Source organism: Perognathus longimembris, chromosome 16 (genome assembly GCF_023159225.1).
Source record: "Perognathus longimembris pacificus isolate PPM17 chromosome 16, ASM2315922v1, whole genome shotgun sequence".
NCBI lineage: Eukaryota > Metazoa > Chordata > Mammalia > Rodentia > Heteromyidae > Perognathus > Perognathus longimembris.
In genome coordinates, this window is record NC_063176.1 from 53,190,895 (window position 1) to 53,206,220 (window position 15,326).

Consider the following 15,326-nt stretch of genomic DNA (forward strand, 5'->3'; position numbering starts at 1 on the left):
GGGGACCGCAAAAGAATAGGGAGTTCTGGAGAATATCGGGGCGCGGGGGGGGGGGGGGACGGGGACCCGTCCCCCAGGAAGGGTTCGCAAACAACAAATGAAGTACCCTGCTCCCCGAAGAGAGTTAGGGGCCAGAAAGGTGAAGGGGCATGAACAGGAGCCTGTAAATGTCCTTTTTAGTCAAGAATGGAGGAACAAAGGACCCCAGGAAGGTTAAAAAGAGAGAGACTGAAGTCTGCAACCCTGGAAGCAAGATGAAGTGAAAATTGGGTTGAAAAGTTTTTGAGGGTTTTTTTGTTTTCTTTTTTTTCTTTCTTTTCCTTAACCTGAGGAGGTTCTGTCTGGATTCATCCCTTAGATTTGAGTTTTGGTGGAAGGAAATTTTTTGTTGTTGTTGTTTTGGTTTTTGTGGTGTTTTTTTTTTCCTTGTCGACTGACTAGAGTCTGAATGTCCTTTTTTTTTTTCTTTTTAAAGAAAGGAAGGGGTGGGGGTGGATTCCAAACTGCAACAGTGTATCATGTCCTCTGGGAACCACTGAAATCTGAGGTTCCCTTCCTCCCTGAGGACCCCGGTATGGAGACCTCACTATAAAACGGTGCTTTTTTGGGACAGTGAAGTTTTTGTACCACGGAGGACTAGATTTTACTTGAAGACATCATGCACAATTTTCTTACTTTGTGTTAGGAAATGTGCACAGATCTTTTTAAAAGTAATCGTTATTGCCTTTTAAAAATAGGTTTTTAAAAAAAATTACACCAAACTGGGTAAATTTACCCACAAAACACTGGTTAGTTTTATCTTACAATTAGAGATTGCACTTTGCTATTCTCCAAAACCTGCAAACCTGCACGATGTCATTGTGTATTTGGCTTGAATTTTTAATATGCTGATTGACAGAGGGCTACAATACGTAAGTCTCAACTTCTTATTCATTCCCATCTCCAGTAAATAATTTGCGTCTGCAAAATCCCTGCCAGAGCCTCTGAAACCTGGATTATTAAAACTTTCGGGGTGAAGGAGAGTAGCTACAGTTGTTCCTTAGATTCTTGCACAGTCTTAGTGAAAGCCCTTGTCCCCTCCAAGAAAAATGCACATGTACACCCAGAGACACTGTTCAAATAGTTGAAAACGCTCAGACCTAGGCAGTTTCACCCTAATTAATGCATAGGGAGCTCAGGGATGGGAGGAGCAGAACTGAAGTCGCCCTCCTAGGTATGGTTGTCCATTGGCTTCACAGTCCACTGCCCCATTTCACCTTTACTTTCTCTTCCTCTCTTCTTTTCTTCTCCCTTCACTGGTTATTGTGTTGGTTTCAATTTAAGATATTGCTTTGTTGGTTTTTTTTGCAAGGAGGGGTGCTGGTCCTTGGGCTTGAACTCAGGGCCGGGTTGCTGGCACTGAGCTTTTTGTGTTCAAAGTTAACCCTCTGCCACTTGAGCCACAGTTCCACTGCTGGCATTTTGATGGTAAATCAGAGATCGGAGTTTCATAGACTTTCCTACTTGGGCTCACTCAAAAAAAAAAAAAAGCAACTAAATAAATGAATGTCTTGAATTTCAGTTTTCTGAGTAGATAGGATACAGGTGTGAGGCACTGATGCCCAGCTTTGTTTTTTTATTTCCTTTTTCATTTGAATAAGGGCAAAAGAGTTAGCTTGAAAATATAAAAAAGTAAAACAAATATCCCTCGTCTTAACTGTAGCATACAGGGTTGTAGTAGTAGCTGGATTATATCAGTTGCGTATATTTTTTCGGACTCTAGACATTTGATATATGCCAGATGCTATACTAGAGCAAATTTGGCCATCTGAATGTGTCTAAACCAAAACGAGAAGTACAAAAGTCAGCTTCCCCAGATGGTGATAAAATTCCCATCTCCTGCCCACCACCTTGAGGTCTCCCAAGCCTTTCACCAAGATGGTGCTCTCTCTGTCTGTGGCACATCAACTCTCATCCAAGCAAGAAGCAGCCACTCCAAGCCTCTCCCATTGTGTACTACCAGGTCCTAGGCATTGGAAGCAAGCCTAGTGGGGTTGCTGTTGTTTTTGTTGTTGTTTTCTGTTATAACAGGCTTCTGGCCAATTTATTCATCCAGATAACAGTCACCGAGTGCCCCTGTGTACCAGGGACTTGTTTTGGGCAACAGTGACACAGCTGTACACCAGAAGTCCTGCTGCTGTTACGACACTTATAGCCTGGAAGAGAAAAATAGCTGCTAAATAACTTGTGTTGGGTCTGTAGGAGCGAAAAAGGCAGACACGGGGTGTGAGGCTTTCTCTTTGTTTTGAGTAAGTTGTTGAGGAAAGGCTTCAGCTGTCCCTAAAGGAACTGATAAGGTGGCTGCATTCCAAGTAGCAGACCTGAAGCAGAACCCGCTGAGAGCTGGATATGCCTTTCCTTCCCGTCACCGATCTAGCAAGCTCTGGATGCTTGACTAATAGTTTTGCTTTTCTGTGTGTGTTAACTGAGAGGCCGTAGGTAGGTTTTCAGTGAAAAACCCATCTGGCTTGAATTGTAGGTAGGTTGGCCATGGGCAGTATTCATAATGTTCTCTTTTATGCTCGTTCTTGATCTACTTTGGGTAGCAAATTTTGTAGTTACTCTGATTTTAGGAAGTATACTGTACTCTATGGGAAAGTAGAATTTAGGCAGGCAGGGCAGAGAGGGCATCAGTTACTGTAATCCAGACAAGAGATGGGATGCCTTGCACAGCCTGGTAGTAGAAAATGTAGGAAGCAATCGGGTTCTGGATGTATTCTGATGCTACTGCTGACAGCGTTTGCTAATATAAAGAGAACTTGGACTCACAAAAAATTAACAGTTCGGTAGTTCAAATGTGAACATCTTATGGGGAGTGTAAAACGCTAATTGCAATGTGATATATAAGTCTTATCAATGTTGGTTACATTTTTGAATATGTGAATGAAAACCTGATTTTTGCTTTCACTGGAGAGAAAGAATTTGTTTCGGTTCACATTGTAAATGGAGAGGAGCATGAGAAACAACAGTGCGACTTTCCTGGAGAGTAGAAAGTAGATGTGAGCAAAGGCCCAAAACTTTGGATACACTTGTTTGGTCTCATGGGGATAAAATCTTATCACCCTGTATTGGAGACAGAGACTGCCTCTTCTCACAGCAATGTTTCAGTTGCTTATCTGCCATGCAGTATGATGTTCTGTGTGAGAACAAAACTTATGGGAGAAAGAGAACCAGCCATACACCTCATTGGGAGGCAAATATCTCCCCTTCTCCAACATACAAAGCAGAGCAGGAATTGCTGGAACGTGGTATGTATGGAAGACAGTAGGGACATGAAGGAAGAGCTACATGGATGTACAGTGATGACCTCATAGGTTTAGATGAGTTCTGAAGGTGAGAAGTTTGCTAGATGGACCAGCAGAAAGAATGCTTGGTGCGCAAGAACTGCTAGACTGTAAACTCTAAAAGGGAAATGGGGAAAATATCAGAACATGGGGAAAAGTGAAGAAAAGAGAAAGTAACTTACAGGTACTGAGTGCATTTCCGAGTGATCATGCATTCCTCCTAGGCAGTGTCCTTTTAAGTGAGAACAATGTACTGCTACTGCGTGTCTTCTCTCTGCCTCTGTAACATTATTGACATTTGGAATGGGTAGTTCTTGCCTGGGGACTGTCCTCTGCCTTGGACACTACAGACTGTTCCCTGTCTTCTACTTGTAGATACCAGCAGTACTTCCCTCAGTTGTGACAACTAAAAATGTTTCTCTCACTGCCAAAAGCCCCCTTGGGGACAAGGGAGATTGAAATAGCTCCTGGACGAGACCCATTGCCCTTGAGTGCATCCCACCACCCCACACGAAACTTTATTACTCTAGCTGTCATATCACTAAGTTTGTTCTTTTTTCTTTCTAGTGGTCCTGGAGTTTGGACTCACTTGGTTGCTGGCTTGAGCAAGGCCCCCAGCCCTGCCTTTTTTTTTTTTTTTGATCAGTCGTGGAGCTTGAATTCTGGGTCTGGGCACTGTCCCTGAACTCTTCAGCTCAAGGCTAGCACTCTACCGCGTAAGCCACGGCACCACTTCCATGAAGTTCATTTTTGAAGTAGATTTCCATTCTTGACCCCCTGTTTTCAGACTTCTTATACAGAAGTTTAAGCCTTCAAGCACTGAACTCAATTGATGTCTCAAACCTCATTTCTTTTTGTATTCTCTTCTCCAACCAATTCTCTTCTCCACAAATGCTTCTGACCTTACATCTTCTCATCCACATTCCTTTCCTATATGAGTTGTGTCTGCAAAGAGAGCCAGTTGCATGCCAGATACATTGTGCAACTTTGAAGCTGAATTACCACCTGTAATCCCACATTTTCAATTAAGGATTACTTTCTCCCTTTCTCTCCCTTTCTTCATTTCTAGTCATCTAACAGTATTTGTGTTTTATTTTTCAGTCCATTTTCTATACAAGGTTTTCTTTCTGTATTCTCTTGTCTTAGACAAAATCGGCAGTATTTGAATGAGTGTTATAAGTAGAATTATCGCCCGCTGTGAAAGTTTATTGACACTCTAAGAGATTTTGACGTTGTTAAAGGTAGTCAGTCGCATTGCCAACACAGGTGTTGGTCCTGTATCACTTTAGGGGTCTTTGACATTTATATTTGTTTTTTCTCTTTCTAGCCTGCCTATCAGAATCTCAGACAGCGTGTTGATAACTTCGTGGCAAACCACCTAGCAACTCATACCTGGAGTCCTCGCCTCAATAAGAACCAGCTAAGAAATAACATTCGACAGCAAGTGCTCAAGTAAGTCATGGGATAAGAGCTCCTAGGCAGGCTTTCAGATTTCTTAACTTGCTTTGTGGGAAAGCAGGAATTTCACAGAGATACTTACTCACCTCCTGGTGCGACAGTTTTATCAGGTTCAATGTTACTAGCCCATCTGATGCAGAATAATTTTGTAGTACAGCCTACTCACATTTGTCCTGCAGATTTGAAAAGATGTACAAATACTTGAAACCCTATAGAAATATTTGAAAGAAATAACATGCTAAAAAAAACCCAAGATATAATATGCTTAACTGTTCTTATTTTACAAATAAAGACACTATAAAGATGACTGAAATTAAAACTTCTCCCTTGATCTGAGACCGTGTCCTGGAATACAGCTGCTCCCTTTTGACTTGCGTTTTGCTGATTTTGAAGTCTTCTATTTAGTGACATAGAGGGGGGAAAAGGGTATGTTTAGATCTTGAGTCATTTTGTGTGAACATAAGAGAAAAGAGTAAGAGCTGGAATGTTTAAAAATCCTGGGGGAAAAAATCAGATTTATTCCAAAAAATATTTTTGATTTACAATCTTGCACTTGTTTTTTGAATATATTTGCCAAGACAAAAAGATCTATCCCAGTCTCCACCCCCCCACACACACACAACGGATATGTTATTTAAAGAATATCAAGTCTTCCTGCTTTGACAAATATTTATATTTAAGCACATTTTTGAGAATGAAATGTAACTTTTAAACAGACAGTCCATTTTATACCTGCCCTTTCTTAATTCCCTCTTGTCACATAGGAATCAAAAGCCAATGTAGTGTGATATTCCAAGCCACAGGAAGACCCAGAAATAAAAATTCACACCTCAAAAGAACCATTTATCCCCATGTAATACTAGAATCCAGGAACCTGGGGGCTTGGACTGTGTCTCCTTGTAAATAAAAGGGAAGAGAACTTTACAGTAGCTGTGTTGTCTACATTTTAAAGGATGCTTGAGCAGCCTGTGAACGAGTCTGGGTGAGATCAGAAGATTAGAGGCCTGCATAATAACACCTGTTAGAGAAAAGTAAAAGCTGCTTCCGGAAGAAGAGACTAGACAGTGTCTATTGGCTGTCAGGCTGGGATGATTGCTCATTTCTGCAAAGGCCTTCAGGAGAAGTTACCCAAACAGCATAGGAACTGGAGCATTACTGACATTGTGCACATGTGTGCACACTTACACACACATACACACACACACATTTATACAGGATCATACTAACTATATAATTCTCTCATTTAATGCTTTGCCTAGCAAATACCTTGTCTCAAAACTCCACAGCAAAGAGAAAACTTCCTTAAAGAAAGAGCTTATCTAGCTATAAGGAAAGTGATGATGTAGGAACGGACTAGCCCATGTAAATAAGTACGTAACTTCTAACAGTTTTTCATATACAGTCATACATATTCTGTTGATTCTGTTAGGTTGCCATCTGAAGTTGCTATCTAGCACTGGTAAGTTCAGATGGTTCTGCTAAACTCCTAATTCAGTAGGAGAGAAATATTTATTCTATTTAGTCATTCATGTATAAAACAGAATCTGAAAATCCTAGATAGTTTTGAATAACGATCTTAACAGAATTTAAAAGGAAGACAAGGAGGTAACGTTAACGAGTAAAATGCCAGTTGCCAGGGTTTCAGCTCCGCCCTTGAAACAAAGACTCCCACGCTGGTGAAGTAGTTCTAGCCACGCCACGCTGTACCGCAGGGAGCCCACTAAAAGCAGTGTGGTCTTAGTGCAGGACTACATACCTTACCCTCCCTGCCCTTGTTCCTGGGTTCACACTCAGTGTCTTTTGCTTTCCTGGGATTGACTTGCTTGTCTAGCTGATGCTCTGTCCCTTGAGTCATGCCTCCAGCCAGCTTTCTGCTGGTTAATTGAAGATAGAGTCTCACAGACTTATGCACTGGCTGGCTTCAAACCTCAATACTCTGATCTAAGGCTCCTGAGTAGCTTGTAAAACAGGCATGAGCCACTGGCACCCAGCTGGATTCTAGTTTTGTATATCACAGCATTGACTTCCATGTGGGGAAAACTACAAGTAATAGTAATTTATCTATTGGCAATCAAAGACAAGATAGGCAGAGAAGAAAATATAAAATATAATTATAGAGTACAAGGGTTGTGGTTTTTTTGTACCTTTGTACATAAAGCCTTTAATCAGAACAGTTGTAGGATTCCTTTATCTTTTTTTTTATTACTTTTCACCTTGCTACATTTTAAAGGCACTGTTTGTAGGATTGCTCCTTGCTTTTTTAATCTTAAAGCAGGTAACCTACTTTATGCCACATTGGCTCATTTCTCTCTGGCCCACTTAAATAGGATCACAAGGTTGCAAAGAAGCCTCAGGAAGTGAAAAATCTAACTCATCCTCCACTCTAGACAGAGCTGCGTGCATAAATAGCATATGTCAACTGTGAAGACAGCCATCTCCATTCGTAGAGGGAGATGGAGTCCTCGGAGCTGGAAACGACTGCCTCTCCCATGTTCCAACACCACTCCGTTCTCTTACCTTGTTCAGGCACCTTCATTCAGCATCCTTTTTATGTGGCCTTTATCATTCTCCTGCTTGCTGCACATAATATTGCTTCAACATAGAGAGCCTTTCTATACCCTTTTTTCTCAAAAACCAAGACTCAGACTAAATTCCTTGTCTTTTGTGGAGTGTTCCCAGGTTATCTTGAACATCTGATTGTTTCTTCTTTCTGATGTATACTCGTGCCTAGCATTTTGTATTTTAGTTCTTTACATTGACCTCGCCAACAAGGACAGAGACCAAGTCTGTTTTGTAGCTGCCTGGTGGTGGTCAGGGTGGTGACTGTTATGTAGAAGACACTCATAACATAGTTGTTGAATGAATAAGTCATCCGCTTTTTATAGTAGAAAGATAATAAAAATAAAGCCAGAAGTCTTGGGTTGTGTTTTACTTTCCTGAAAGTTTTCTTTCTTTTTTTTAAAGATTGGATTAAATTATACTTTGTATATGTTGTTCACTTTTTCTGCAGACCCTATTATAAAAGACATGTTTCTGTTTTCTAAAAGCAATCACACTGGAGCGGGAGGTGCAGCTCGGAGTTCAAACCCCTGACTTGCTGCGGGGTGGGGGAGTTACTTGAAGAGCCCATGGATTTATTTTAGATCCAGAACTCAGATCTAGTGATTGTCCCTGCCTGCTATTATTGGCAGGGTGGTAAGAAAGGTATTGCTCCTTTTTTTTGGTCTGTAGGACTGTTGCTTGCTCTTTTTTGCTTGGTTCTTTTTGTTGTTGAGTTTTTGTTTTGTTTTGTTTTGTTTACAGTTCTGGGTAATTGGAACCAGGACTTGCACATGCTAGGTATACTCTTCTCCCCAGCTACATTCCAGCTCAGGTTTAAAGGTGTTCTTGTCATATTTTTATTGTCTGTTTTATTTTTTGACAAGTAACACAGTGGTGGGATGTTTACAAACTTTTGTATAGTGTAGTATACCAAAATACCACCCTAGCATGAAACCTATTTTGCCTATACTTTCTATATCTAGATGAATGGGTTGGGACCATTTAGAGAAGAATATATATGTAATCCGTGTATTTTGATTCTGCTTTAAATCATTAATGTAATTTAAATTATTTATTTACTTTCCTGTAAAATATCCTATATTTCAGATCAGGAATGCTGGAATCCGGTATCGATCGAATTATTTCTCAGGTTGTGGATCCAAAGATCAACCACACATTCAGACCTCAGGTAGAGAAAGCTGTGCATGAGTTTTTGGCCACACTAAATCACAAAGAGGAAGCAAGTGGCAGTGCCGTCCCGGATGACGAGAAACCAGACTCCTCCGTCGTTACACAAGGTGCTTTGCTTTTACTGCTTGTCAGATCCATTGCTTTTCTTCTTGAATCAAGTCACATGTGGTTCTTTAGAGCATTTTCTATTTGGCTACTCTACTGAGACTGTATTTACGTCAAATATTACCCAAATTCCTTAACTGGCTTTTTTTTTTTTAATATAGCTTAAAATCATTTAAGTAGTGTTATGTGCGTATGTGTGTATTACAATAGGGGAATCGCTAAGATAATTAACAAAAGACATTCTTCTCAGGGAACTAAACTGTGCTCAGACTTGCCATTACCCTTCCAAAGATACTGTGTGTTCTGGGCAATAGAGAGATCCGAATGCAAATGCCAGTACTAGCCCCTGATGCACATAGATGGTCTGAACACATATGAGTGACCGAAAAATGAGAGTGGTAGATAGTGTTGATTCAGGAGAGGTGTTTAGCCTCTATCTCAATTTATTCAAAATTCTCTTTTCCTCTTAAGGTGTCCCTGCTCCTGGGCCCAGTGCTAATGTCGCCAGTGATGCTATGTCGATCTTAGAAACCATAACTTCTCTTAACCAAGAAGCTAATGCTGCCCGGGCCTCCACAGAAACGCCCAATGCCAAGAGTAGTGAGAGAGTATCCAGGAAGCTCTCCCTTCAGCCAAGCCCCGACCTTAGTGCTGACAAAGAGAAGATGTCAGAGGACGTGGCTGATCAAGAAAGGGCCGTACCTGACTCTGGAGGGGAAACCCTCGAAACTGCCCTCAAGTCTGAAGAACTCAGTGATGCTCCCTGTCAAGGTGAAGAAGTTAAAAACCACACAAAAGAGAACAGTGGCGTAGTTCTGCTAAATAAGGATGCTCAACAGGAAAGCAGTGACCAAAAGAACAAATCCACAGACAAAGCTGAAAAGAAACCAGAGAGCAATGAAAAAGGAGAAAGAAAGAAAGACAAGAAGGAAAAGATTGAAAAGAAGTTTGACCACTCCAAAAGGAATGAAGAGACACAAAAAGTAAAAGATGAGAAACAAGCAAAGGACAAAGAAGTAGAGAGTTCAAAACCTCCTTCAGAAAAGAATACTAGTAAGGCTAAAACTGCTGAAGGGACAAAAGAAGGTACATTAAAAACTTCTAAAACAACAGCAATTTAAAGAGCAAAAAGTGTCTGGAACAGAGGGGAAGTATCAAGTTTGGCTTCAAATTTAAGTATTTTGTCTATTTCAGAACTCAGAAACTTATTTTTCTTTAAAGAAATAAAACTAATAAATATAAATAAACTGGACACAGAGGGGTTACATCTGTAATCCCAGTTCTGTAGGAAATGTTAACTAGAAGCATAGTATTGGACGGGGGAGGAATTAGCAGAGAAGATGCTAATAGGTATAATGGTGCATATCAATATAATCCAAGTTAGGAGAATTGAAGTCCAAGACAGACCCAGCCAAAAAACACAAAATTTTATCTGAAAAATTACTAAAGCAAAAAGTGCTGAGGGCATAGCTCAAGTCTGTACTTGCCTACCTGGCAAGGGAAGTCCCTGAATTCAAAACCCCAACATTGCCAAAGGGAAACCTCCCCTGAAAAAAACGGCAGTAACTGTTTTATGTCTTCTCTATAAGGCTGTGTCTATTCACCGAGAAAGTTAAAAAGAAAATACAGACTTTATAGTTTATCATGGAAGTTATTCGCATATTTCAAGCAACTTAGCTATATTCCTAATCTTTACATTATTAGGTAGGAAATAGTTACAGAAAATTTGGTTTTGTGTGTGTCATTTTAAACACAAATTAGCAGTTATTTTTACTAGATACTAGTTTGTGTTTCCTGGAAACAGCTCTACCTTGTTTACTTGTTTAGTTTCTCTGATGTATATTTAAAGCATAAACTTCAGTATAGTTTAGGAACTGGGCTTTGAGTAGATTCTTTTTTTTTTAAGTTTTTATTATAAAACTGGAGTAGATTCTTATAACAGGTATTTTATTTTCTCTTTGACTTTCTCCTTGAAGACTCCTCTTTGATAGATTCTGATGTGGATGGACTTACAGACATTACAGTTAGTTCTGTTCATACCAGTGACCTTTCATCTTTTGAAGAAGACACTGAGGAGGAAGTTGTAATGTCTGATAGCATGGAGGAAGGAGAGATTGCATCTGATGGTAAAGCATTGATTTCTTTCTGAATCCTAGCTCCAATATTGTCTGTGTGAGCAAACTTGGTGAGTTACTAACCCTCAGCAAGACTTGGTTCTTCATTTCTTGACTCCATCCTCTGGGATTTATTACAAGATTGAGGCAAGATAATGAATATGAAAATGGTATTTTTGTGTCTATGACATTTGACGAAAAGCACAATTTACAAAACCACCCTCATGTCTGGCTTCAGTTGCAAATTCAGGACCCCAAGTCCTGCCTTAGATTCAGTAGCCTCTGGAAGTGCTTACAGCACCCACCAAAAGCTGATATATACTTGGACAGGGTTTATTACGACTGAGAGACAGGGATAAAAATCAGGTAAGAGAACAGATAATAGGGCAAAATCCAGGAAAGTTCCAAAGAAGGAGCTTCCATTTGTCCTCACTTCGGTGCTGTGGACAGCCTTATTTCCTTAGCACTCATGTCTCATAATACACCAAGAGTCATCTTGAGTTCCCTGGAGCGTTGGTCCCCAACTTCTTGGGGCTGCAGAATTATAGTAGACTGCCTCTGTGTCTAATCTCATCTCTACCTCTCCGAGGTCAACCTGATAACTTTTAAGACCCAAAACACTCACCCTAAATTATGTGTTAAACTTTTTTGGTTCTACTCAAGACCTCACCAGGCAAACAATAGTCCTTCAGTCAGGAGCAGCATTTATAAGGCTTAGAGGTAACCTCTCAGAGTCCAAGAGCAAAGGTTAGACCTCTCTGGTCAAGCTGAATTCAATTTGAGTATTCTACACATTGTTTAACACCCAATTGTGACAAAGTACTTTGTGTTTCAGAGGCTGGCTAAGGGCCGTCTATATAAACACCTGAAGTCCTCCCCATAATCCTGGAAGCATAAGTACAGATGAAAAAGTCACCAGATGAAAAGTCACCGAAAGCATTGCTAGTGTGAAGTCACATGGCGCATGAGCGTCCGCACAGAACTCTTAACTTGAGTCTGTCTCTAACCTGTACCTTTTGTTGCTCCTTACCCCATGGTTAAATCTTGTGACTTTAAAATTAACTGAATAGTATCTGCCATTTCCTACCCATTGAGCATTGTATAAATTTGCTGGTGTCTTTGGATAGAATCCGTAGGGAGAAAAGAGTGGGAACATTTGGGACCTTCTGACACTACAGGTGTTCTTCTTCAGTCTGGCCCATCTTTCATTCTTTTGTTTGTATCCAGGAAAAAGTACATTTCATATTCTGAAGAGCAGCATCAGAAACCACCAATTAACCTCTAACTGGATACTTCCCATTATTACATCTAGATCATACCCAAGTAAAGCAAAGGTCTAGTTGTACAATCAAATTATTTACTTTATTTCTCTGTGCAGCATATAAGAGCCAAAGTACCTTGTTCAAGCTACTGATACTGATAAGGATAAAATTTTAGCTTTTAAAATGTTAAATGTCCTTATGTACATTGACACTGCTCTTGCTGCTTGTACTACCTAATGCACTGAAATCATAGAAACATACTTCTTCCTATCCCCTGTTTTCCAGATGAAGAGAAGAACAAACAGAATAAAACAAAAGCTCAAACCAGTGATTTGAATGAAGGAAAAGCAAAAAGTGTGCGTCATGCTTATGTTCACAAACCATTTCTGTATTCAAAGTACTATAGTGATTCTGATGATGAGCTTACTGTAGAACAGCGGCGACAGTCTATTGTAAGTCCAGTTCAATCTCTTATTGTTTTAGTCTTCTGCATTAGGATGAGAGGTTTACATATTCTGTGTATAAGGAGACATACAAGTTTTGCCTTCAGGATCCTTATCATTTAACCCGAGCGAGTAGAAACATATGTCAGAGGTGTTTGTATTATTGTTACTTATACAAATGAATAAGTGGTAACAACCTAAACATTTCGTGGTATAAAAATGTTTGGATCAATGTGGATCAAGTCATATAAAGATGTATTATGCATCCATTAACATAACATTGATAGAGAAATACAATCTATCTATTTCTTGGATTTGAAAAGGCTTTCAGTTATGAAATGTGACACTGAATTATAAATGTTTTCAAGGAAAGTTTTTATTCTATCGTATCTAAATGACAGACTTCAATTTTCAATTTGTGAAACATTAAAATATGAATATGAGTTCTCCCTGGTTTAAAATATGAGAGCAGAAAAAAAAAATGAAAGTCTAAAGGCAGGGTCCGACCAAGTCAAAAGTTGTAGAACAATCCTGTTACTTGAATCTGTATTTCAGTTTCTGGAAGGACAATTGAACATTCATGGAGACCTACCTATATACATGTGATGCTTCATATTTTCATAGGTATCTTTTTATTGGAATAACCCAATTTTAAACCACTATATATCAAAATCATACCTTTCTCATTCTTTAAACAAATAGCTTTCTTAAAACATAATGGAAATTTTTCATGTTTGTCTCTTTTGTTCTTTTTGATAGCCTCTGAAGTAAAACACACACATAAGTATGTGTGTATACAGAGTGTGTATGTATTTTGCAGATCTCCATAATTTGTATGAACAGTTGAAGAACAGACGAAAACGTTTATAGTCCTAAAGATTGACCCCAGTAACTCACACATGCTAGAAAAGCTCTCTACCATTGAACATATACACCAGGCCTAAAAGTTGTTCCATATTTTCTTATTTTTGCTCTTGCCTAATAATCTATCAGGGTATTTCGTGGGTTTAGGCTAAAGAAAAAGAAGAGAGGCTCTTAAGAAGGCAAATTAATAGAGAGAAACTTGAAGAAAAACGAAAACAAAAAGCAGAAAAGACCAAGTCTTCTCAAGCCAAGAATCAAGGTATAGCAGATACTTTTATTATATTGAGCTATAATAATATGTGATTTCCAAGTTACTCTTACACTACTTATGACACATCCTTACCGAAAATGATCTGTTCTCAAGTGTACAGGATTTCCTTTTTATTCTGGTATGTTTAGTTATGTTTCTTATGGTACTGTTAAGCATTCTATCTGGTCACAAGTTATGCCAACGATGAGCTAAAAATGTATTTTCCAGTAATGATAGAACGAATTATCACTGGGATATGATTTTTAACACAAATAATAGTGATATTAATGGAATTAACCTATGCTTCATGCTACTTTGGGAGGGCTTGTTTGTTTGCTTTTGTGGCACTGAAGACTAAATCCAGGACCTCATGCATGGTAAGCATTTTCTTCTCCACAGAACTTCATCCCACAATCCCTATTTGACCTCATTTCTTTGGTGTATTGCATGAAACACAATTAAATTGTATTATGTTGCTACTAGCAAAACTTAAGAACCATTCAACACCATTTTGCATTTTTATACTGAGTATAAAATCTTAGAGAAAATGAAACACAACACTGTCTTTAAAACTCTCTTCTGAAATACAATTTGTTAATTGCTTTATTTCCTAGGAAAAAGTAGCATAGACTTAGAAGAGTCATCAACAAAGAATGTGGAACCTAAAGCCCCTGGAATTAAAGAAGTCCTTAAAGAACGGAAGGTTTTAGAGAAAAAAGTAGCATTAAGCAAGAGAAGAAAGAAAGATTCACGGTACATGTTTTTAACAGGCCATGTTCAAATTGTAATACTCTCTTGGCATGCTCTCAGAGGAGATGTTGAAAACAACAGTAGAAAGTCATATCCCATATGTTTACTGTATATTTTTTAAAGATCTTAAGGTTTCATTTTTATTATGCTTACCTATTACATGAATAAGCAATGAAAATATATATACATATAATTTCAAAATAGTATGTTTTAATTTTATAATCTGGTAGATTAGCACTTTTCTGCAGAAAACGTTTACATCCATTAATACACAGTTATTCCTAGAGTTTCATAGAATATATGGATCCTCGAGAAGTAGACTAAAAAACTTTCTATTTTGGGATAATGATTGCATCTGTTGTCTAGCCTTTCCACACAGTTATTTTTACCAATTTCCCATGATTCTTCCACTAACCCAGGGTCTGAATCAAGTTCTTTTTTAACATATGGTTAATGATATAAGAATTTGAAAGCCCAAGGAGTCTTGAAAATATGAAGTCATTGGGCGTGGCATACAGTTCTGATGTTATATTAAGTTGCAGTTTTATAACTTAATTCTAGACTTCAAAGTAAGTGAGCTGATAATTTGAAGAATTCAGTAATTTATTGAATTTGAATTCAGTGATGTATTCATAAATTTACTGAACTGAATATAAAAGGCCTCCTTATTTACTCAACAAATGGCAAACTTTCCAAATGTGAAAATTGAATCCATACTATTCCTCTATCATCAAGGTCAGTTTATTTGAATTATGTTTGCCCTGATTAAGGATGTTACTTTTAGAAGTTTAAAAAGTGTCCACTTATGATTGAAGTATTCTTAGTAAAGGAAAAGGTTGTTTTTTTTCTTTTCAGCCTTCATAACAAGTTCTTCCATTAGACTGAAAGCTCATATTTGACTTTGCTTTCTTCTGCTTAGGAACATTGATGAGAATTCCAAAAAGAAACAACAGTCTGAAGAAGATTCCAAAGAGACTCTCAAAACAAATGAGGTAAGTCTTAATCAAGCCCTATCTCAAACATTC

At 38.6% G+C, this 15,326-nt stretch overlaps 1 protein-coding gene across 1 annotated transcript in view; it reads left to right on the forward strand.

Annotated features, from left to right (window-relative positions):
• Bod1l1 (biorientation of chromosomes in cell division 1 like 1) overlaps positions 1–15,326 on the forward strand; it is a 48,290-nt gene that overhangs the window by 1,139 nt on the left and 31,825 nt on the right. The window contains exons 2-9 of the mRNA XM_048363830.1: positions 4,651–4,775; positions 8,430–8,620; positions 9,090–9,704; positions 10,595–10,744; positions 12,280–12,446; positions 13,449–13,560; positions 14,166–14,304; positions 15,221–15,293. Coding sequence (XP_048219787.1) covers positions 4,651–4,775; positions 8,430–8,620; positions 9,090–9,704; positions 10,595–10,744; positions 12,280–12,446; positions 13,449–13,560; positions 14,166–14,304; positions 15,221–15,293 — 1,572 coding nt within the window. The remainder of the gene's footprint in view (positions 1–4,650; positions 4,776–8,429; positions 8,621–9,089; positions 9,705–10,594; positions 10,745–12,279; positions 12,447–13,448; positions 13,561–14,165; positions 14,305–15,220; positions 15,294–15,326) is intronic.